Here is a 24,338-nt window from a genome sequence, read left to right on the forward strand (position 1 = left end):
TTTAGTATATTCATCCCTATAGAAAGTAGAGTGTAACTACCAAAAAGAGATAGAAAGGGTAGATTGTGATGAAGTTCTGTGTTCTCTGTGTGTTTCATATTATATGTGTGTATATGTAATAATATTTTGGTACAGTTTTGTTATAGAATTTTATACAGATTTAAATAAATCATAAAAAAATAAATATCATAACATATCAAACAATTTTATCAATTTGTGTTTAATTTAATTGATTTGTGGTGGTTGATTCAATTAATTGATTTTAATTTATAAAAAATGTAAAATGTTCAATTTTATTTTATTCACCTATTCAAAGGTATAATACATATGTGAGAATATAGGTAAAATATATCTTCCTTATATACACATACGTACCTATATATACATATACAGAGATCTCGCCGTAATTATATTATTATTACTAATAATACCGTTTTAATTAATTAATAAAATCAGTGTAAACTTAATTAAAACATGAACTTAAACATCTTAATTAAATAAAAAAGTGATAATGAAATTTAAAAATGAGATGTAATCATCATACAAATTTAAAATGATATCAATATCATTCCTCAAATTATTAATTATAGTTAATTGGTATTCCTCATCAATATTTGTAACAGGTAAGTGTGTGGAAATTTAATTAATGATAATTTTAGATTGTGGTTTTCCAAAAATTTTCTATGTTTATATTATATAGGACAATATCGTATACCTCGCATAATTGAACATCCTATTGATATAACAGTTAGTAAAAATGATCCAGCAACGTTGAATTGTAAAGCAGAAGGAAAACCAGAACCAACAATTGAATGGTATAAATATAATCATAAACAGGAGGTACAACTAATTGGAACCACTGGGGATTCAACAAATCGTTTAGTTGTACTTCCTACAGGATCATTATTCTTTTTTCGAACTCGTCATAGTTTTACAAGTAGCTCGACTGGTAGTGGTTCAAGTAGTGCTGATCATAGTAATAGTGATTCTGGTGTTTATTTTTGTTTGGCTAAAAATATTATTGGACAAGTTCGATCAAATAATGCAACATTACAAATTGCAAGTGAGTATTTAATTTTCTAATATTGATTATTAGTTTGTATAGTGGGTTTTTTTCTTCGGAAAATAAGAAGTCATATTTGGAAAACCCCGTGAAATAATTTGTAAAACTCACATCTGCCAGGATAAAAATGTAAAATTTTGTACAAAAATGTTATTTATTAATTACTTAATTAACAAGAACATGAATCTTCAAGAAAAATTTATACTTAAGGTTTTTGAAGAATGTGACGGGAAATACTAATAAATTTTATTAGAAAAACTTTCTGAAACATAATAGATTCAGTACAAATTGTAACTTTGTAATTCAAAAGTTAGGTTTAATTATCGTATTTTGTTAGGATAATTAAGTTTCCCTTGATTCGATTTCATGTTTTAACAAACACGGTTCACCTAACTTGAAATTAAATTTAAGTAATAAAAACACCACATAAGACAAAAATATTGACTTTATTCCAAATTATATTTTCGAAATGGTTAGAAATCGGGGAAAAAATTGAAAATATTTTTCTGAAACACTCATTTTAATGGCAAATTCATGCAACAATTTTTATATTCTCTATAAAAGATGTATTATTAAATTGAAAAAAAAAAATTATATGTGAGATTCCTTACACTGAAAAAAATTCACTGTATATAAGCTCGGATATGCTTAGAAACATTTTTTTTTTTTCTGTGAATGAAATCTTGCATAATTTTTTTTTTTTTTCATTTAAATTAATGACACATTCTATATATATGCATATTAATATAGGGTGTCTTGTAAGGACTGCACTCGGGTAATATAGTTTAAACAATAAAATAGAGAATAAATCTTAAAAAAGTTAAAAAGTACTAAGAGAATTAATGTAATACATCTTCGTTACGATGATTATAATATTCAATTTTGAGAATTTCTAGATTGAGTAGTTTTAAGAAAATTGCAGTATTTGTAGTTAGTAAAGTTGTAGAAAATAAATTTTGCGATAATTTTTGATATTGCCATTTGTCCCTATGTTTTAAATTTATATTAAGTCCAAAAATACAAAATTTGAATTATTTGAAGATGTTAAATAATTACGCTAGAGCCTTTTTTAGTTAGAATTTTATTTTCTATATCACTGCAATGTCTTGGCCATGACAGGAAACCAAATAACGAAAGCAGGTCACATAAAAATTTTGGGTGTAAATGTACAGACTCAATTAGGATGGATTAGTTAGAAAATAAGTAGTAACATGTCGATTTTCGTGGTTATTTACATTTACAGTACAATCTCACTAATCCGGCACTTTTAAAAACCAGATAGTGCCCGCCGTATTGGAATGTTCGGATTATTGGATTGTATAGAGAAGTGCATAATAAATATCATCACTGGCACAAAAATAATCCTTTTTTTGGTAATTTTATTTATAAAATTCGATTGCTGAAGGGAGCCGAATTATTGAATGTGTCGGATTAGTGAAGTGCCGGATTAGTGAGATTGTACTATATTTAATTTTGATTAACAAATTAATGGTAATAAAAAACTGATTTGCAATCAAAAGTTGCACCTGTTTGTTTAATCCTTTTTTATCTCAATCGGGGATAAAAATATTTTTCCGAATTTTTGCTACTTTCATAAGGGCATGAAAAAATCGAGAACCCGTTAAATGTACTGAATTTTTTATGGTTTTGAGGTCCTAATTACCTTAAACATTACAAAAAGAAGAAAATCTGGTTGAGTTTGGGAATGCACGACAAGTTTCTGATTTCCGATATTATTTAGTATTGACTGAAGAAATTGTTCCCGATTATAGTCGATTTCTTAGAAACTACTTGTTCAGTCGCCAAATGTACCAAATTTTTTCATTTTCTGCTCAAATTTGAGAAACAAGAAAAGAAAAATATATAGGAAATATATTTTACCTAGAGAAAACTTTCTCTTGATAATTATTTTCATACAAATCGGAAACAAAAAAGTAGTAGCTTTAGAAAAAATGGAGGTAAATCTTAAAACTAGCTCGACCCGTGGGGAATTCCTCAGTGCGATACCCGTTGCAAAACAGGCTAGAAAAATAATATAAGTAGTTAACTTTCTTTTTATTTATAGGCAATTTTATTACAGATATGATATACAAATTACATACTAAACAAAATTAAATCTAAAGGAATAAGAAAGATCTCGCGTGGAAAGGAAATACAGGCTAGGGAAATAATATATAAGATAGTTCACTTTTTGAATGGGACAACTGTCCCAATTACCTATCTGAATCCGCACTTGCATAATGTTCATTTCCACATATATGCCTTTCAAAATTATCTATTTATTAATTTATTAATTTTTTTTCAGTATTACGTGATGAATTTCGTTTAGAACCAACCGATATATTAATTGGTAACAATGAACGTGCACTATTTGAATGTGTACCACCACGTGGTATACCAGAACCAACAATACATTGGTATAAAAATAACAAATTAATAAATATTGATAATAAACATTATAAATTACTAATAAATAATACAAGTACAACATCAAATACAATTAGTACACAAACAACATTAACAAATACAATCAATAAACCAATATTATATTCATTGTTAATCAATAATATATCGATTGATGATCGGGGTAAATATAAATGTGTTGCTACAAATGTTGTTGGAAAACGTGAATCAAGAGATGCCAATTTAATTGTACATGGTAAGAATTTTATTTTTTGCTATAATACACAATATTACCATAACGTAATCGCATACACGGCATTTACGAAATCGCATATTCGAAGAACGTATAAATATCACTTTATTTGCAATGTATGCAGTCATTATACAGAGTGTATCATAAGTCAAAATAAATTGCAAATTGATATTCTTGTTAGTAGAAAATACATTTTTCAACGATTTATCATATCGCCATTTTTTCTATAAGTTCCATATTTACAGACATTTTTAAACTCGAAGTTTTAAAATAAAAATATGTGAATCTGCCTTTACTTGCTACTAAAATAACATGATCGAAGAAGTCTAGGCGTAGAAATTAAGCCCCGAAAAACCACTCGATGAAGAAGAAAGTTTTTATGAAAGGTGTTTTATTTTTATTTGAAGAATTTTCAAAATCTTTTGCTAAAAAAACTCAAGATTTGTGAACCTTTACTCATAACTTCACCAAATATCAACTTTAAAATTGAAAAGGAAAAAAGTTATAAACAAATGTAAAAACGACTATTTTTGCTCATTTTCAAGTTTTCTTGCCAACTACCCATCTTCCGATTTGGATGTCAATCCTTATCAGACGTTAATCGTTAGGTTTTTTTGAGAATTAGAACTTTCCTATTTAATTTTTTTGAATTGGGCGTCAAGTTTTTTTTTATCGCCAGAAAACGTTTTTTTTTGTTTTTTGGGAATTTTTTCTGTTAACTTCATCTCAAAATTTCTCATAAAATAATTTTTTTGTTGCTATTATAAAATTTATTTAATGTTTGTTTTATTCCATGCGTAGTTTAGGTCACTAATAGGGGAGGATATTTCGAATTACAAATTTCCAGGCAAAAAATATACTAAATAAAAATTGTCAAAAAATAGTACTAAATGATTTTCTTTTGAATATAATAGTAGTATTGAAAAATCGTCACTTTGTTAAAAAATGTGTCTATAAAAAACAAAATAAAAATCAAAGACTAGATTTAAGAGTATAAATGTTTATTATACTGGTGGCACATAAGTCATTATAAACATTGAACTTTTTCTTTTTTCCAATTGGCCTGAAATTCCTGTTCCTTTGACGATACTTCCGATCAAAAGTATATTGGATTATCAGCATCTTCATTTCTTTACTTTTAAAATGAGTCTTGGTAGCGCTCAGAAAATAACAAAATATAAAATATGTATATTTTTAAAAGAAAAAATTTTCCCGGCTGTTGATTTATTATCACCTGAGGAGAGGAATCAAAATTTTTCAATATCATGTTATACGTTAGTTACAAATTAAATTATTTATTTACAGTGAAACCATATATAACAAAAGAACCAGATCATATAACACAATTAGTTGGTACAGATGCAATATTTAATTGTATGATAGAGGGTGATCCACAACCGACAATATTATGGAAACGAATCAATAATAATGATAAACAAGAATTATTATTACCATTTAGTCGTGTTCGCATTACAGATGATAATCAATCACTAATTATCACAAACGTTACACAACAAGATGCTGGTACATATGTATGTATCGGTAGTAATGATGTGGGTCAAGTTCAAGCAAAAGCCACGTTAACCATATACTGTAAGTACAAACTAATTAATATTTTTATGAATTAAGTGTTTACAAGGGTGATAATATAATTCATATTAGTTTAGTTCTATATTACTTAATTTAATATGTTGGAGAGTCCGTTCTTAAGAAAACGTTGCAGATGATTTCACAAACGTTTATTATTACATTTAATACAAATACAAGCCCTGTTAAAATTGGCTGAAAAACATCTAACACTCATAGATATGTTTGAAATCCTTTAATAATTAAAATCTAGATTATTTTTAGTATTTTCAGTTTGTTAATTGTTGCATTGAAGCAATGCAAAATGTCTATAAAAGTGTAATAGTCCTAAATGATGTCGAAAAAATGGGTTGCTACTCTGATCTCAGCACCTCTCATATATATATAGCACAACCAATTTGCTATATCTTAACTCCTTATACTTCAAAATTCGATTTATGACGTATTAGATATAATAAACGAGCAAATGATCTAGCATATATTTCTTCGGAAATAATATTCCAATACGGATTAATTAATTCTGTTTCAACCAATTTGTAATTTCTTCAATTAATGGTGAAGAAATTAATGGTTGAACGTAATTTACATAATAGTCACAACTACCATCAAAGTTTAAAGTATAGTAGTTGAAAATTAAAGAGCTCAGTTTAAAAACTCCATAAACTGGTCTCTTTAATTTACTGACGGAAAAAAGTTTTTTTCGACTAACCTAAAACGTCAATTTTCGAAATAATTTTTGTTGTTGAAATTTGTTTCAAAGCATGTAGATTCCAAAAAAACTATTAAAAAAATGTAATCCAGAAAATCCTTAAGGAAAAATACGTTATTCAATATTGGATACAATTTTTTTAATCGAACTGCTTTTAAAACAAATTATAAATCGAAAAATAAGATTAAATTAAGTATAAAATTTTCTCTCGAATATTTAGTTTTTTTGTTGAGGAAAATACATTCAATGTGATAATCAGTAATTCTGCCGCCCTGGGGCACTGAAGAAAATGCCGCCCTATGACTGAAATTTTATTTTAATAGTTTTGATATCTTATTTAAAAAAAATTAGGATAACTAATTAATTGCAGAAAATTTATTATGTATTACATATTATTTATTACTGTTCTTTTAAATTTAAATTAATTAGTGTTATTGGATAATTCTCCAATTTTAGGAAAATTCATTGATCAATTAAAGTTTCTGTTATCAAAAAGACATAGATAATTTGAAAATATTTTTAATTTTTCAAAAAAACTATATTTCTGGAATTTATCAATTCCAGAAAATAAAAATATCAAATTTTATTTTTGCAAACCTTTATGGAAATAAATTAATTAAACTATTTTAATAATTTTCACTGAAATTTCCTATATTATAATATACAAAATTTTGATTTGATACATAATGCATAAATTATATTTCTTGGAAAATAAAATGTTTATTTAAAAGTAAAATTTGCCGCCCTGGGCACTAGCCCCGACTGCCCCTAGTGTAAATCCACCACTGGTGATAATGAAAGTCTTCAAGTGTTTTTTTATTATCAAATAATTATAATAATACTATTCAATGCAAACAACCAATAAAAGGAGCAGAATACACCATAAATATATCCAGAATGTCCCAGAAGTAACGCATGCCCTTGTTGTAAATAAAATTCTAAGATGGAAAGTCCTATCCCATTGTTTGATCAATGATTTTTTTTATGTACGAAAAGTCCTCTCCCATTTTTTGATTCGATAATTTTTTAAATTTTTGTTTTGACACATTAGACACTTGCACCCGTATGCATACGTACACGTCAGCGTAACGTTGAAGCTCACGCGTCTTACTCTTGCAGCTTTTAACTCCCCCCCCCCCCTCTTTACTGTCTTGTCGCTGTAGGGGTCTTATGATCGGCTGCCTATTTTAATTAATAGCTAATTATCCGTGCATCGGATCAAAAAATGGAAGAGAACTTTTCTTTTTAGAAATTACGGGACACTGTATTTTCTACCAGGATCCGTACGCTTTGTTACGAAATGCAACAAAGAAAACAGAGAAACAGAGTTTATGCAACCATTTATGTCTAAAACTTTAGGTGTTAATATTTAATTTTAAGGGGAGTTTCTCATTTAGAAACGCAAAAATAACTTTTCAAATATTAAGAAAAAAAAAAAACTTTTACATTTATTAATTAATATAAGCTTATAAAGGCTTTTTATGTAACATTAGAGAACGTCTTCCAAAAAGTGCATTTGAACTGGTGCGACAATCTCGCTCTCTGTAAAAATAAACAATTAACAAGTTTTTTTTAAATAATTTTTATACAGGTTTTTCTAAAAATTTCAAAAATAATCCCTTTTTGTGTGGTGTTAACCCCTGTACAAAAAGAAAGGGCTTTTTTACTTTTTAGAGGTTTCTTGTCTAGTTTTTATTATAACAAAATCAAAACCTTTTTTCCTCATAGTAAAATTAACTTTTTTTTGTTACAGTATCACCAATATTTTTAATAAAACCCCAAGATATAACAATTGGTATGAATGGTCAAGTAATATTCGAATGTCGTGTTGATGGTATACCAATGCCATCAATATATTGGAGTAAAGAAGGTAGACCAGAACAATTAATGTTTCCGAACAACACATACGGTCATATTCATGTAAATAACGATGGTACACAGTTAATTATTTATGGTGTCACATCTGACGATCAAGGTGTATATGAGTGTACTGCGCTAAGTGTAGCTGGTTCAATTACAACATCTGTACAATTAAATGTGATTACTGATGATACAATTGATACCAATGATAATGAATCAATAGTTGCTATACCACCAATTATACAATATGGCCCAACAAATCAAACGCTGTTTGTAAATAGTTATATGATATTACCATGTTCAACGACTACTTCTGGTGGAGATGGTACTAATATGCATGGAACTACGAAAATACATTGGTACAAAGATGGACAATTGATTCATCATACCAATAATAATAGGATACAAATTAATTATAAGACTGGACTACTGCATATTACAGGTAAGCTCATTTTAAAGGCTTTATTAAATTTCAATTGCTATTTGTTTGTCTATAAAGATGTAAAATTGTGATTTTAAAGATTAAAACCCTCATTTTTCTTTGTCCTCCGAAGAATCGTGCTTGCTTAATATTTTAATTTTTAACAAATTTTGGTGCCACTTTATTAATGAATTCAGAATTTTCATATTCTACATTTTATAAAGCAAGCTCAAGCGAGTCGAGTTTGCGAAGTATTCAAACGAACTCTCGAATAATTCAATAATAACTGAATATTTCGTTAGTGAATTTTTTCATTTTATCATGTAGATGCTACTTCAGCAGTTTCATCCCATTTCAAAATTCATTCTTCTAAAAACGGCTCAATTTTAGGAAAAACCAAAATGAGCAATACTAACCGTAAGTCAGTAGTAGTGGCACCCCACGTGTCTTAAAGAATTGTCATATATGAGGTACCGGTTCCAGAAATTTTTAGTGAACGCATAGTATATTAACTGAGTGACTTAGCTAGACGCAGCCAAGGTTTTTGATAACATTTTTTTATGATTATCGTTTTTTTGTAAATTAAATTAATAGGCACCTTCTGTTTAATCAAAGTTTGGTACATGACAACCTTACTTTCGCGACAAGCAGATATTTTTCTGCATAATTAAAGATTACGATTTTGAATACAGATTGTTTTCCCCTACTAGACAATTTACAATATTGTAAGGGAATAATTTATTCCATTAAAAAACATGACAACTAAAACATTATAAATTTTTCATTGATCAGTCTTTTGTTTTCTACTTTACAGATTTAGAATACTCTGATAGTGGTTTATATACTTGTACAGTATCATCAAAATCTGGTGAAACATCCTGGAGTGGTTCTTTAACAGTAATCAACAACAACAATAACTACAACTATCATCGTCAACCAAATATCACACAATATCCTCACCCTCCTTCAAAACCAACAATAATCAATATTACAGAAACAACAATCACATTAACATGGAATTATCATCATTCACATAACGAACATCATCATTCAAATATCTCCGATATCATTGGTTATACAATTGAATATTGGAGTCCTGATCTTCAAACTGGTTGGGTTGTCGTTGCCAATCGTATTTCAAATAACATTTACACAATCAACGAATTAAAACCGGATACAACGTACATATTTATAATCCGTTCCGAAAATATATACGGTTTATCAGCTCCATCAAAATTATCACAACGTGTGAAAACATTATCATATGATACCTTGTTATCAATTGATCAACAACAAGATTTATCATTATTCGATGATGATGAATTACAGAATATCGATGATAATAATGAATTATTAATTGATCGTATACGATATATTTTAAATACGTATAAATGTACATTAATACATGTTCAAGCTAATACATCTAATTCCATTTATTTAAAATGGATCGTAAAAAGTACAACGTCACAAATAAATAATAAAAATATTATACAAGGTTTTTATATACGTTTTCGTGATTTATCTGGGGGTAATGGTGCAGCTAAACAATACAATTTATTAACGATATTAAACAGCGGAGATTATCAATATAATTTAATGAATTTAAAAAAATATACAAAATATGAAATATTTATACAGGGCTTTTATAAAAAGTTAAACGGTCTACCATCGAATACATGGATTGTACAAACATTAGAAGATATACCATCAGGTCCACCTACAAATATACAAGGTATGTTACGATTTTCCTATTTTAATACCCTTTAATAAAATTTAAGATAGAATGTCCATTATGGTCAAAGTTCATAGAAACATACTGCTATATACATACACTAACAGTTATCCGGCCACATCGCTGGGTAATTTCAATTTTAAAAACTAAGACTACTGCGTTATAGCTTTCATTTCCCTTTTTTATATTAAAAGTACAGTTCATATTACTCGCTAATAATGTAGCTTTATATTAAACAAAAAAAAATTTTAGACATAAACAAAAATACAAATATTTCCTCTTTATAATATTAGTGTAGACTATTTGTGACAACAGACGTGTTACTGTATGTAACACTTGTACATCTTATGTATAGATATACAAAGTATACACACACAGCATATTTTTAAATTGTTTGGCAACTATCTTTTTTGACGGGCAAAAAGTTTTGAATTTACCAATTCGCAAGGTGTCGGTTATTCTTAACATCTAATCAAAATTTATTTCATTCTGTAAAAAAGTGGTTTTCAGGACATTTTATCTTAATTAAAAAAATATAGGTTTATTTTAAACGTTACCTATAAAAATTTAATTTTCGGGCTTCAAATTTTAACTGAGCGATCCCGATTATTCCTCCTCTTATAGCATTGGTTTCCTTTTTATCAGTTTCTTTATTTAGAATATATGAATTTTTTAAGGTAAATGTCGGTAAAAAGGTCATATTGCATAATTTTAAATGAAAAATTAAATACAGTGGACCAGCTGAAGATTTACATTGGTTTCCTTTTTTCAGTTTCTTTGTTTAGAATATATGCATTTTTTAAGGTAAATGTCGGTAAAAAGGTCATATTACATAATTTTAAATGAAAAATAAATACAGTCGGCCATTTGAAGATTTACATTAACTTTTAAGTCTTGAAATTCATAAAATTCCATTTTCTTCAGTTTATTAATTTAAATTTAACTATTTTGATTATAAAAAGGACATTTCTTTGAAAGTGTGAAGATCGGACTTCTAGCTACGAATATAACATGTGTCCACAACCGGACCACAATATTTGATGACACCATACTTTTGTATATACTCGAAAGTATCTTATTAAGAATACAAAAATTGTCAGAAAATTTCGTCTAGAAGGGCGCCATCTCAGCCTCCTATATCAGAACTAGTTGTGAACCCCTTTACTTTAAAATGTTTTCAGAGTTGTAGCAAAAATAGTTCCTCAAATTATTTCGTTTATTTATATACATAAAGTGTCTCTAGAAAGTTTTTACAATGTTCTATCAAGTGTGGCTTTTCAGTTAAGGATAAGTCGATTTACTTAAATTTTTTATAAAGGATAAAGTTGCTCTGTTTGATTGCTAGACGGCCCTAAAATTGATATTCGTAAATGTTTTCTTTTTAAATAAATTGGAATCAGATTTACTGCGATTTTATTAAAATTTGGGATTAATTAATACATTTATTAACATTTCAATTGTATATTCTTGTAGAATTTCTTATATATCATAGCAATTTCTAAGATTTATATTTAAAAATTGGATATATTTATCGAGAATTATTCTTTTTTTGCTACAGGTGGTTTAATAAATATTACTTGTGGATGGATTCGATGGTCTTCACCATTACCGCAACATCATAATGGTATTATATTAGGATATAAATTACAAATATTAAATGTTACATCGACCAAACATAAATTATTAGCACAAATGTTATTTAATTCAACATCGACGAATATTTTAATCAATAATTTAACTAAAAATGGTAGTACTAAATATGGTGCTAAAGTTGCAGCATATACAAAAGTTGGTTTAGGTCCATTTACTGATATTATTTTATTAAATAGTTTTAATTATAATGATTTAACAATAATCGAACAACATCACACTACTCATACGTTATTTAATCAAAATAAAGGGGCGCTATTAATAACAAATAATGCTGCTAATAACAGTGTAATTACATCGTTAATTAATAATGAACAAACAATTATAATTATAATTGTAATTAGTTGTATTATAATTAGTTTATGTTTATTAACACCGATATTTATAATATTTATACAAATTTATAAGCGATATTATAATGGAGGAAGTTTAGGTGGTACAACGCGTCGTAATATTCAACCTGTAGTGCCACATTATGATGATATTAATAATTATCATATTACAAAGACATCAGCACCCCATCATCATCACCATCGGCATCATTTTGATGACGATGTTGAACTAACAACAATTACGAATAAAAAAGCACCACCTCCGTCACGTACTCGAACCACCACAACCACAACATTATGGATCGATGATGGTTGGCGACCAGTTATCATACAATCATCATCATCATCATTACCTGCACCACCACCGATGCAACATCCCCCACCACCACCCATCACCCAATATCACCATCCAGCAAGTCATCCTGAATTACAATCTTCACATTATCATTATACAAATGTGATTGATAGTAATTATAATCCAGAGTATATTGAAGTGAATAATGCATTGCTGTCATCACCTAGTACAGCGGAATATGGTGTGGTCGGTGGTGGGGATGATAGTACTATTGGTGGTGCTAATGATGATGAAACATCATGTTTATATGTTGAAACCATACCACAACATCAACAAACTTCGAATACGTCATCGTTACATTCACAATCTCATACGCCGTCATCATATCATCAGTATAATTATAATAATATCAATAATAATAGGTAACATTTAATTATATAATTCCGTTTTGATCGCATCGCGCTCGCATTTTTAAAAAATCATCTCATTTAGTAATGTTGAAAAATGTTCTTTACAAGTCAAAAAAATTCAAAGTTATTGGAAACGATCAGTAATTCGTTTTGCTCAATCTATCTGAAAATCAGTAACTTCGAATTTCAAGTATTGATGGGGAATGCTACTCTTACATACTCAGTCTTGTACTCTTAAACATTTGGTTCTTTAAGATCAAAATTAATTTGTAAGACAAAGATGTAATTTCGCTAGAAAGAAAAGAAAGAGTTTATCCCTAGCAAAACTTTAAGTGCTTCTACCGTGCACTCTGTGACACAGATTATACCATGCTAAATGATGTTGAAAATAATTTTAAATAGAAGGTACCTGTCAATGATAATTGGAGGGATGATGATTCATAGAATAGGAGTGCCGTATTATAACAACGACAATAATAACTGAGGCTGGACATCACCAACTTAAGATTGTGCGAATCTTGAAATATAGTTTGGTTAGATGATGTGACTCTCCTGTGAATGTGAAATCGAGTCTTTCTATGCATTTCAACCCGCCCGTAAACTGCGATGTTTCGTTTTCCTAGGTGAAATGAATTTGATGAAAAAAAAACTTAATTATGAAAAATCGCAAATATGGTACGAAGTAATAATTGCACACATTTATGTCAACGCACCGTCATAGACATGAATTTTCATTCTATTTCCGCTTAGTTGCTATAGTTTCTAATTCACTGTCTTTTCTCGACCAATTTGTTGGTTTAACTTTCTCCCAGTTTAAGCCGTTAAATTAGCTTCCTCAATTTAAATCCAATTTTAAGAGCGTATTTTAGAAATACGTCATTAAACTTTTACTCGAATTATAAATATTGTAGATTATTTTGTTAGGCTGCTTATATTAGATTTCTGTAATATAAAGAGTTAACTAAATTTTTCAACATTACTAAAGATATTTTCATTGTAAGTATATAAGATGTTCAGCATGTGTAATATAGTTGTTATATATTATCTATGTGTAGATTTGATTTATATAAAGTATGATACTAAACTTTAATACTCATACTTTTTAAATTCATCAGTATAGTTGTGAAAGTGAAATCATTTATTTTATAGACAAAAAAAGAAGTGCACAATTATAGCTCGAGAATTGTTCGATATACCTCCCTGCAAATTTTACCGTATAAATATAACGGAAGAAAAGTTTTCTTGAATATTCAAATATTGAGAAATATGTTTTTATTTTGTAATACCCACTTCGAAAGTTTAATTTTCTCGCATAGTATAGCGATTACAGAGTGACCAATTTCCAACCAGAAAGTAAAGTAAAAATTTTCAAAAACACCCTTGTTTTAATAAGAGTAAATCTTAATTATATTTGCATATAATTAAATTCATATAAGACATACTTAAATTAAACTTTCGTAGTAAGTATTGGAAAAAATATTTATGAACATAATTCATTCATTAAAATGAGTACTCTTGCAAATCACTACTCGCGCCTACCGACTCGTGTATAAATGATTACACTCGTACTCATTTTAACCCAGTATCAACTCATGTATCTTATAACTCAACAAAATAACCGCACATTAATCTAAATATCTGAAATTATTTTGTAATTTATTTATTTTAAAAAAACGGGGCCATAATTTGTACATCTTTTTTTGTTAATTCGAATGTTTAAAAAGAAATATATATCGGTATTGTACATAAATTTATATATTGTTCGTATGAATTATTATTTAATCAATCAATCAAATCGGATGATCGAATCAATCATTGTTATATAATATAGATAACACTAATAATGTAATATATTATCGGTACTTAAAAACAAATGCCGTTAAAACTAGAGAAAAAAACACAAGATATTCATTTTTAATTTAATATATACCTACCAAGTAGAATTTCAATTGACTAATAGAAATTATTTGCCAATGCTGATTGTTGAAGTCTAGGAAATATAAAATGTAGTTTTAAAATATAAATTAATAAAGCCTTTTGCTCATAAAAATTTTGAATAATAAATATTCAAAAAAGAAAATTATTAAGTATATTATTAACAGAATACGTATAACCCCAAAATGTATTTCCAGACTAAACAATTTCACAAATTATAAAGCTGTGATTTATGGAATAAATTAGTTTTTGTAAACTTTAAAAAGAATATCATGTGTAATATTATTTTTCACAATTTTGTATATTATATAGGTATTGTACTTACAGTGGGTTCAGTCTTTTTAAATAATTTTTTTTCAAATTTCCACAACAACTGTTAATAATGTTGTTAATTCTGTTATCTTTCTTGTCAAGCACCACTAGGGAACTTTGATGCGTTGGTTTATTTGTCGTCTGGATATTTTCCAAGCCAACGTGTTTTCTAGACTCAAAGCCGTTGCACAGAAATAAAATATTTAGTCTTCTCACACTGCAAGACACAATATAATTTTGTAATGGATTCAGAAAATATTTCTTGTCTACAAATGTATACAAATAGACAGAGACATTCATATTGGTCTCCGACTCATTGTCTCGTGGAGATTGTTGCTTTTGTGTAAAATGTGTGTTTTCCGTTGAATTACCTTGGAATATGTCTTAAATAGTCCATATTTGTGAGCCATGTATCGAAAGTGGTGATATATCTATTTTATCAGATTAATGAAAGTAAGAACATATCTTACCACCAAAACTTTATAGATTTTTATTTTGTATTCTTTCTTTTGCCTTTCTTTGCACAACATGGTGTGAAATTCTAGCCATGAAAATCATGGCATATATTTAAACAAAAATACCTTTTATAATTTTTTTTTATAAACGTAACTATCGTTATAATTCGCATGTTGCGAAATCGTCTATTATTTTGTTTCATATTGTTACAAGCTATAATAATTGTTGTGTGGAATTAATAATGAATCACCCTAAAGGCTAAACTCACTTTTTCAGGAATCAAATGTTTTTCGATATGACAGAAAAATTCGATAATTTTTCCATATCGAATAAAACAAACATTATGATCTACTATAAATTTCATCGAAATCCGTCCAGTATATTTTATACATATGTTTCTATTTTTATTTGTTTCAAACTATAATATTTTAAAAAGGCCATAAAACTACTAAAACTATTAACGAACACAAAGTATAAATAGTCAATTAAAATATTAAATGCAACGAGATTTTATTGTCAATATAAATACAAAATATAATTATACGAAAAAAAACTAACAAGACCTATATAATATACAAATGTTTATATACAAATAAATAAGACAATCATAGTACTGAATAGAACCGGCCGTAATTATTGTATAGCGAAACGTATAAATCGAAATGTAAATTGTAAAACTAAATAGACTTTTATTAGATGGTATAGTATGGTTGGCTTTCATTTTAAAATATTTAATTTCATTTAATGGTCTAAATGGTCATCGTAAAAATAACTCCTTTTTATTCTTTCTGGAAAGATATTATTAAATCTTACGGCTTATGGCATTGACATAACACTTGAATAATCAGTGTAATAAAGTTAAAGTGCATTCGTTAAAATGTTTAGATTTTAGATGAATCAATGTGTTCCAATGACACAGCATCATTTTAATCTTTGAATTAATGAGGATGATGGTTAAAATGAGACACCCAGTATAAATGCACTTAGTGAAAACCAAAACGCAAAATCGCTCCAAAATAAAAAAAAAAAGAAAATATGGTGACACAGAGTCACGCGTCATTAAATTTATTGTCGTTAGATTTGTTAGCACCTTTTATCAAATCAAAATGAATTTCAATTTTAAACATTATTTATAAACTTGTAATAAATTTTCATCTCTTAGACTGATTATAAAACATTTGAAAGCCTGTTTTTAATACTTTAGCCTCTTCGACTTAGTAGTTATTTTTACGATTACCCTTTGGTCTGTAAGTAAATCCAGTGACAGTTTTTAAATACTATGTATATAAATAATAATTATGTGAATGATTTTGATATGTCTAGAAATTATTACATTGTAATTTCTAGATATTTGATCAAATTTTATTCAGCATTCAATGATCTCATTTAAATATTTGCGACAATCAAAAGCCAAAATTTTATCATATATTACTTGGTTTATGTAAAGCGTAAAAGTGATGTTCAAGCTTAGCCAATATTTATATTAAAAGTCGTCCTCGCATCAATTTTAATAATTTAACAAATAGTTTGCCACTGCATAAAAATAGGTTTTAATTCTTGCCCAAAAAATTGTGTATAACAGTAGTATTTACTATCCGTACTAAATTAAGTTTTTTTTTTTTATTTCATTGTAGTTTTAAATCATAGTTCACATAGGAAAAGCAGGTACTAGAACTCAGTTACAATAGTACTCGCATCAATTGTCAATATTATAATTTTAATTCGGAAAAAGTTTTGACATGAGAAATCGATTCAGAAACAACAAGTAAAAAATTTCTACTATACAGTACAATTTCTCCTTTGAGCCACGTTCAATAACAATTGTGTTTCCTTATTTCGAATTTAATCAAAATGACGATTTTTTCGTTAATATTTTTAAATAATTTAAATATTCTTAAAAATAAGCGAAATTATCTAAGTACCAACCTTATTAAGAATTTGGAAGCCAGCAGAAAATAAAGAGGGCATGTTTTCTATGTCAACAATTAGTGAAGAATAAACAACAATTCATCTCATATCCACTTTGTGGTACTTTTTTTGCAGTAATAGTCCGTAGTCGCCGTATGTTCTCCATTTCTGATGCGATCGTTTTTTCTATGAATAGCACGCATACTTCTCCGTTAATACTGATTATAAGTTATTAACTGATCGTGCTTGAAATTTTCAAAAATTGTTTGGTTACTATTAGCACAAACTACAAAAACTCTTAGATATTAAACTTTTTTTTATTGTAATTTTTGAAATTTATGTAGGAAAAAAAACCTAAAGGTTCCTTATAGTCAAAAATATATAAGAAAAGAAATATAAAGCGAGCAGTTTTAAGAAATTTGTTTTTCCCACTAATTGTTGCTTCCCTACCCCAACCAAGAATTTAAAAATAAAAGGTTAAAGTTATTATAAATTGATTTTTCTGTAAATTCCTGAATTGCTAACCAGAATAGATAATTTAGCAACCTTAGATAATTTAGCAACATTGAAAACGTGTATTAATCAGTTTATGTGGGTATTTATTGTATAGACCGAGCTAATTACAAAATATGGAAAAAAGTATAGACCGAGCTAATTACAACTAGGATAATCGTCTCATCACTTTTGCGTAAAATGTTAGTAGATTGTCTAAAAATAGAGATGACAATTTTTTTTAATAAGAAATGGATTATGGATTTTTTAAAGATAGTAGCCAACTTGTATGGTGTTTAATAAATATGAATAATATTCTCTCTAACATAGACATAAGATAAATGAAGCAAGTTGAATTATAAGATGGGTGTTTAGTTTGAAAACTAATGACGATAATAATTTTTCTAATTTGATGTAATAAATATTGTAAAATATATTGCCTATACTTAATGTGTAGATATGTGTACACTTAAATTCAAAATTTTAACACACCACGCCACAATAAGTAACAACTAATTTTAATAAAAATAAAGGTGCTTTTCATACTTTTTTTGAATAGGAGTGTATATATATACATATATAATTATCTAACTATTACCTACTAGTCATTTTTATAATTATTGAAATAAAACATTTTAATTTTTATAGAATTATTTAAAATATGTTATTACATTTATTTCTATCAAACCCTATAATTACCCAAACAAAACGTAAAAATCCAGATGTTGATTTAGGCACGCGAATTTGTTTTATTGTTACATTACTTTTGAGGGGCTTGTGTATAGGGTAGCTGTAGCCGGTAGAGAGTGTAGATATGAATCATGTTATTATGAAGTAGTCATATTTAAAAGGACGGAAACGAATCTTTACATTTATTTAACGGTTACCGCCCATAAAACAAATAATGGTTTTGTAAAAACCTTTTTTGTACTAAGTACTAAGATTGGAATTAGTATTACATATAGTTCAATAAATATTATACATTTTAAAATAAGGACGACCCAAAAAATCACGTTTTCTTATGATCATCTTTAAATTGTGTGTCATTAATGCCCTTTATAAACAGGTAAATTATTGAATAATCCTTACGGTGTTAAATTTATGGATTTGGACTGTTAAATTTTGCGTTTTTAACATATAACTCCTATTGTTAAGATTCATTTGGAAAACTAATATTCATTAGTTAAAGACACGACAAATACTTTCGTATAAAGAAAATTATAACAAGTGGTACTCGTTTACAAAACCTTTATATGTTGAGATAATTTTCTTTCTCTTTTTGTGATTTCATTACTTCTCTAATCTGCACTCAACATCACTCACAATCAATCAACATTTGTAGGTGACTTTGATGAGAAGGGCTCTCATAAACGGCAAAGGATCGACGATAGATTTACGGCGGCTAAAAGTTCGGATTCAAAAAATTTTTACTTTTACTTATATACATATACAAATGTTTGCTGATTAATTAAATCATTACCTCCCGGAATGAAACCAAATCGCATTTAAAATTATCCAAAAACTGTATCGTAACTCTTTTAGTGAAGTCCAGGAGGAGAAATACACTTTTGTATCCGAATCTCTTGAGGTCGGGTTTTGATGCAAAAACAAAATTCTTAAATTAAAACTCGATGAATCAACTTATCTTATTCTATTCTCCACAAATTACTAAGCTTGAAACTAAAATTCAAGCGATAAATTACAGTCATGTGACTTGCTGATAATGTAGCTTTCTATAGGTGAAATAATTTTTTTAATTGATTACCTATGTAGTATTTTAGTTTCTCCATTATAAATTTTATACCACCTTAGGAGTTTTTTCAAAAATGTTCCTTAGTGCTTACCTATAGTTTCAAAAAAACCCACTTGCAAATTTTCACGGTCCTAGTCACAGGAGTTTGGGCTGTGCTTTGATATGCCAGTCAGTTATTCTTTTATATATGTGGCAGATGAATCGTTATTTGTTTTACAAACAATTCCGTTATGCATAACAACGTTCAGCTGAATTGGCATTGTACTACGTTTAATAAAACTGCTATCCTGCAAGTTTGGACGTAAAGCAGAATGGCTTATCTACAATCACAATAAGCGTTTGGTGTAGGACGACCATGATGAAATAAAAAAATAATTACTGTTACACTAAGAAATATAATGAAGCAGTCTAAATAAATCTGCTAGATTTATAAATGAAATTTAACTAACGTTAGCCTTCAAAAAAATTAAGAAGGTTAATCTATACTTAGATCAGTTATCGCTTCAGTCATCTCTAATAATCGTATATATTTAAGACCAAAGACTTCATATAAGCTCAAAAGCTTGAGAAATGCAAAAACTATCAAATGGATACATTCGTTTGTTTTGCAAAATAATTTTTGCACCCCGTGTACGCTTTCAAAGTTTTCAGAAAATTATAAAATAACTCTTTACATCCTTCCATCCTTAGACCATTAAGTTACATAGACTGAGCGTCAAAAAATTTTAAGCGTGCCAATATCTGAGGTAATTGCTTAGGTCCAACCCATCATGGCAGCGGTGTAGAAATGTCAAAAAAAAGTGTTGTTGTCATACTTGTCATTGTAGATTCGTAAGAAAAAATGTAAAGTCAAACGTGATAAATATTTTTTTAAGGCAAAAAGTGAGAAAGTTCATTGTTATCACGATGTTTTATGTAAAAAGATTAGTGATATGAAAATTTGGCATTCAATATATGTTTTTTTGATAAATGTCCTTATATTCAATGTATATTTTTTTGCCAAATGTCTCTATATTATTTTCTTAAGAATGTATATTTTTGGTAAATGTCCCTAGCTGACCCAAGCAATTACCTCAAATGTTGACACACTCCTCACTGTACGGAAAGATAGGCGATGCTCAGTCTATGTAGTATAATGTCAATGCATCCAACCCTCGTTACAAAGAGGTGGAAAGAGATAAAAAAATTCGCCTTCTAAAAACGCAAATTAACTAAAACATTTTATACAGCTACTACGAATATATATAATTTTTTATAGTAAATATAATAATTCCTGTAAAAGAAAGTAATAAAAAAGAGCTTTTATCACAAAGTTTAAAGGTACAATAACTTAATAAAAGATAATAATAAAAAATAATAAATTTTTTAACAAGTGTACAATAATTTGTATTTTAGATCAATTTGTATTTTTTAAGTACATCATTTTACATTAATAAATACAATTTGGATTAAATAAAATCAAACTAATTCATAGGGTTAGACACATAATAATTGACTACTCAGGTAATAATATAGGTAGTATGGCATCCAAAGTGGGTTCACTCCGTTTTTGGTCCGCTTTTTTCCGCACAAGTGCTTTCTTATTCTTAGTATTGTAACCTACTAATTCCGAATTTCAAGTGAAGTATGTTCAAAAAGAGGCATAAATTGTTTATAACAAACTTGAAAAAATCACATTTGTTAATAAAAATTTGCTTAAGGTAGTACCAGCATGGTATTTGCAGTTTCTATGTTAAAGCAATGGTACAATTTTTTTTTCGACAGAATTTAACGAAAAATTAAATTTAAGAATTTAATAATGCTTACTATTAATTCCCAAAGTTTCAGACATTTTGACCGTTTAAAATGGGAAATAATTATGCCAACGTCCCAATTTCGATCAATTTACGTCAAAATTAATATCTCGAAAGTGAAAATTAATTTCTAAATTTTTTTTTTAGAATTGTATTGTATAAACATTTTTTTCCACCTTTTTCTTCAATATATAATAATATCATAAAAAATAGTTGGAGAGACCGGACATTTTACATGATTTAAATGGGACATGACCCTCAAAATCGCGAACTTTGTCTTTAAATATCTCGCGATCTAAACGGTCAAAAATTATGAAATTTTAGGAATTCATAAATAAAGCTATTATAAACCCGAGAAAAAAAATTCGGCCAAATCTGTCGAAAAGTGATTTCATGCTGGTACTACCTTAATGTTAACGGTTTTTTATACACCTCAAGCAAATTCGAAAAATATACTTTATTATAAAATCCGAAAAGATACAATAAAAACTTTGAAAATATGGTTTATTTCAGGCTCTATTAGAGCTTATAAACAATTAAAATTATACGTAAATCATTTTTTTTTTTCGTTGTTTATTGGTTGTTATCATTTTTGCTTGCTTCATGGGTGTTTAATGATCATATTTTATTCTTGTTTGTTAAGTAGGTATTCTTCTGATGGGTTAAACAAAAACTTGCTCCACAGAAAATAACACATGAGCGAAAAAGTGACGATATATGGTACAAATGACGGTACCATGAACTTGAATTTGAAATAACTTTTTTACATACGTAATATTATTTATTCTCTTTGTTTGTAAGATCCAACATAAAATAAACCAATTCTATTATACGTGTTCTGTTATTGATTGCAGAAACTTAGCTTCCAAAAATATGCTCATCAAGAGAAACAAAAAAAAAACTTTTCCAAATTTGGATCTGAGGCCAAATTTGGGAGATACGGGTATGGCAAAAATTGATTCATTTATTCCTTCACTGACTATCATTCGATAATCAGAAGTCAATGATAATCAGTAGATATTTGTAAATTTCATTTAATAATATTCAACTAAGGAAGGCATTTAAAAAATAAAAAAATGATTTAATTGGATTACATTATTTTGAAAAAACATCAGATTATTGTACGTAAACAAAAAAACCATGCAACAATGGTTGTGGTTTGTTTGTTTACGTTCAATGATAAAATGTTTACTTATAATTATTATTATTTTCTCACAATAATATAATGAAAGTATAAAAAGTGGGACAGTTTGACCAAATTCAATTAAATAATTTTATACTTTTTAAAAAATCCCTTTCATTATTAAATGAAACCTACTAATATGTACTGATTATCATTGGCTACTGGTTATCGAATGATAGTCAGTGAAGGAACAGATGTATTAATTTTTGCCATACCCGTATCTCCCAAATTAGGCCTCAGATCCAAATTTGTAAAAGATTTTGTGTGTGCTTTTGATTAGCTTTTTTTGGAAGCTACGTTTCTGCAATCAGTAACAGAACACGTTGTATAAATATGTATTTCGACCTCTTCGTTCTCGTCTTCATCAGTATGAATTGGCTAGTCGTAATTACAATTATAGCAACTAGAAACACTATTATGATCTAAGTATGATTAGCATACTGATGATGACTGCATGGAAGTCGAAATACTTTTTTATATAATAAAAAAACTAATTTAGGAAATTGGGGACAAAATTGATATTTATTTCGAAATATTCTAGAGTTTTCAGTTATTATCTTTGATAATATTTACAAACAAATGATGAAATTGAATTATTTATCCATATTTTAATCAAGAATTTTACTAGCAAAACCGAAAATATTGAAAAATTTCTTTGTTTATAAAAATTTATTATGAACAATTGATGGTCTACCACTTTTGGACATTACGCACTAAAAATTCGAAATCAAAGGGTCAAAACACAAAGAATCAACTTTGAGGAAAACCGAAAAAATTACACCAAATACGGAGCGAATCGCTTATGGTCGCTGTACTAATAATACTAAACGCATAACTTGTACAAAATAAATACTAAAAACTAAACAACAATTAGATTTCTTATTAATTATAACTAACTGGAATTGGCCTGTACTTACATTGAATCTAATAAATGCATAGATAGTTCAAAAGAAAATAATTATACAAAAAACTTAAAAAATCTTTAAATAAATCTATCTACTCGTTTTAAGTGTTTCCACTAATTTATAAAACAGGTAAATACAACAGCTAATAATTAAATATATATTGATCAGTTCACATTAATTAAAAAATAGGCCAAAAATGCATTTTAAATAATAGTTATATATTTTATTACATTAATGGACTGTTTGTTATATCAAGAAATACGATATAAAAAAACTACCTGCCGAAAAATAAAAACAAATAACAAAAAATAGTCAAAATCGGTTATAACGACAAACGAGTTATAACGACGCCCCGCCTGAATTTCTTTATAAATACGAATATAAATGTATCGGCTATAAGCTAAAACATCGATTATAACGACATATCAGCTATAGCGACCAATATTCCTGAGAATTACACGCCTACATATCGGATATAACGACCAAGTAGATATACTGTATAGGCATGTTACAGGAAAAGATGATCCTCCAGTAAGAGTTGACTCTTTCTAGGTAAATTTGACTGTTACTGGTCTTTCCAGTACAATTGAAACCAAAAAGTGTTTAAATTTGATCAATATAAACTGTAGTCGGGTAAAGTATACTCTCACTGCCTTGAGATAGTAAAAGTTGACTTTTTACTAGAAAACGGCCTACTAGCTGATAAAAACAAATAGGAAAGACAAAACCTTTATTATTGAGTGGACATGAAAAAGTTAAAAAAAAAAAAAACAACTGAAAACAAACAACTGATTGAGTTAATTGTTGAAATACCATGTATAGACAGTGTTGATTACGCAATCGTTTATTTTTTACTTCATGCAAGTAAAGAAAGATATCTACACCT

At 27.8% G+C, this 24,338-nt stretch overlaps 1 protein-coding gene across 1 annotated transcript; it reads left to right on the forward strand.

Moving 5' to 3' along the window:
- Positions 1 to 553: 553 nt before the first annotated feature.
- LOC123305031 (roundabout homolog 2-like) lies at positions 554 to 16,808 on the forward strand. Its single transcript, XM_044886634.1, has 12 exons — positions 554 to 623; positions 701 to 1,063; positions 3,369 to 3,722; positions 5,025 to 5,312; positions 7,769 to 8,317; positions 9,111 to 9,835; positions 9,911 to 10,028; positions 11,587 to 11,722; positions 11,780 to 12,014; positions 12,087 to 12,697; positions 13,771 to 13,786; positions 16,686 to 16,808. Exons 1-12 carry the CDS (start codon positions 554 to 556, stop codon positions 16,806 to 16,808), a joined length of 3,588 nt encoding a protein of 1,195 aa, XP_044742569.1.
- The last annotated feature ends 7,530 nt before the right edge of the window (positions 16,809 to 24,338 follow it).

The sequence above is a fragment of the Chrysoperla carnea genome, chromosome 1, assembly GCF_905475395.1.
Source record: "Chrysoperla carnea chromosome 1, inChrCarn1.1, whole genome shotgun sequence".
NCBI classification, from domain to species: Eukaryota; Metazoa; Arthropoda; class Insecta; order Neuroptera; family Chrysopidae; genus Chrysoperla; species Chrysoperla carnea.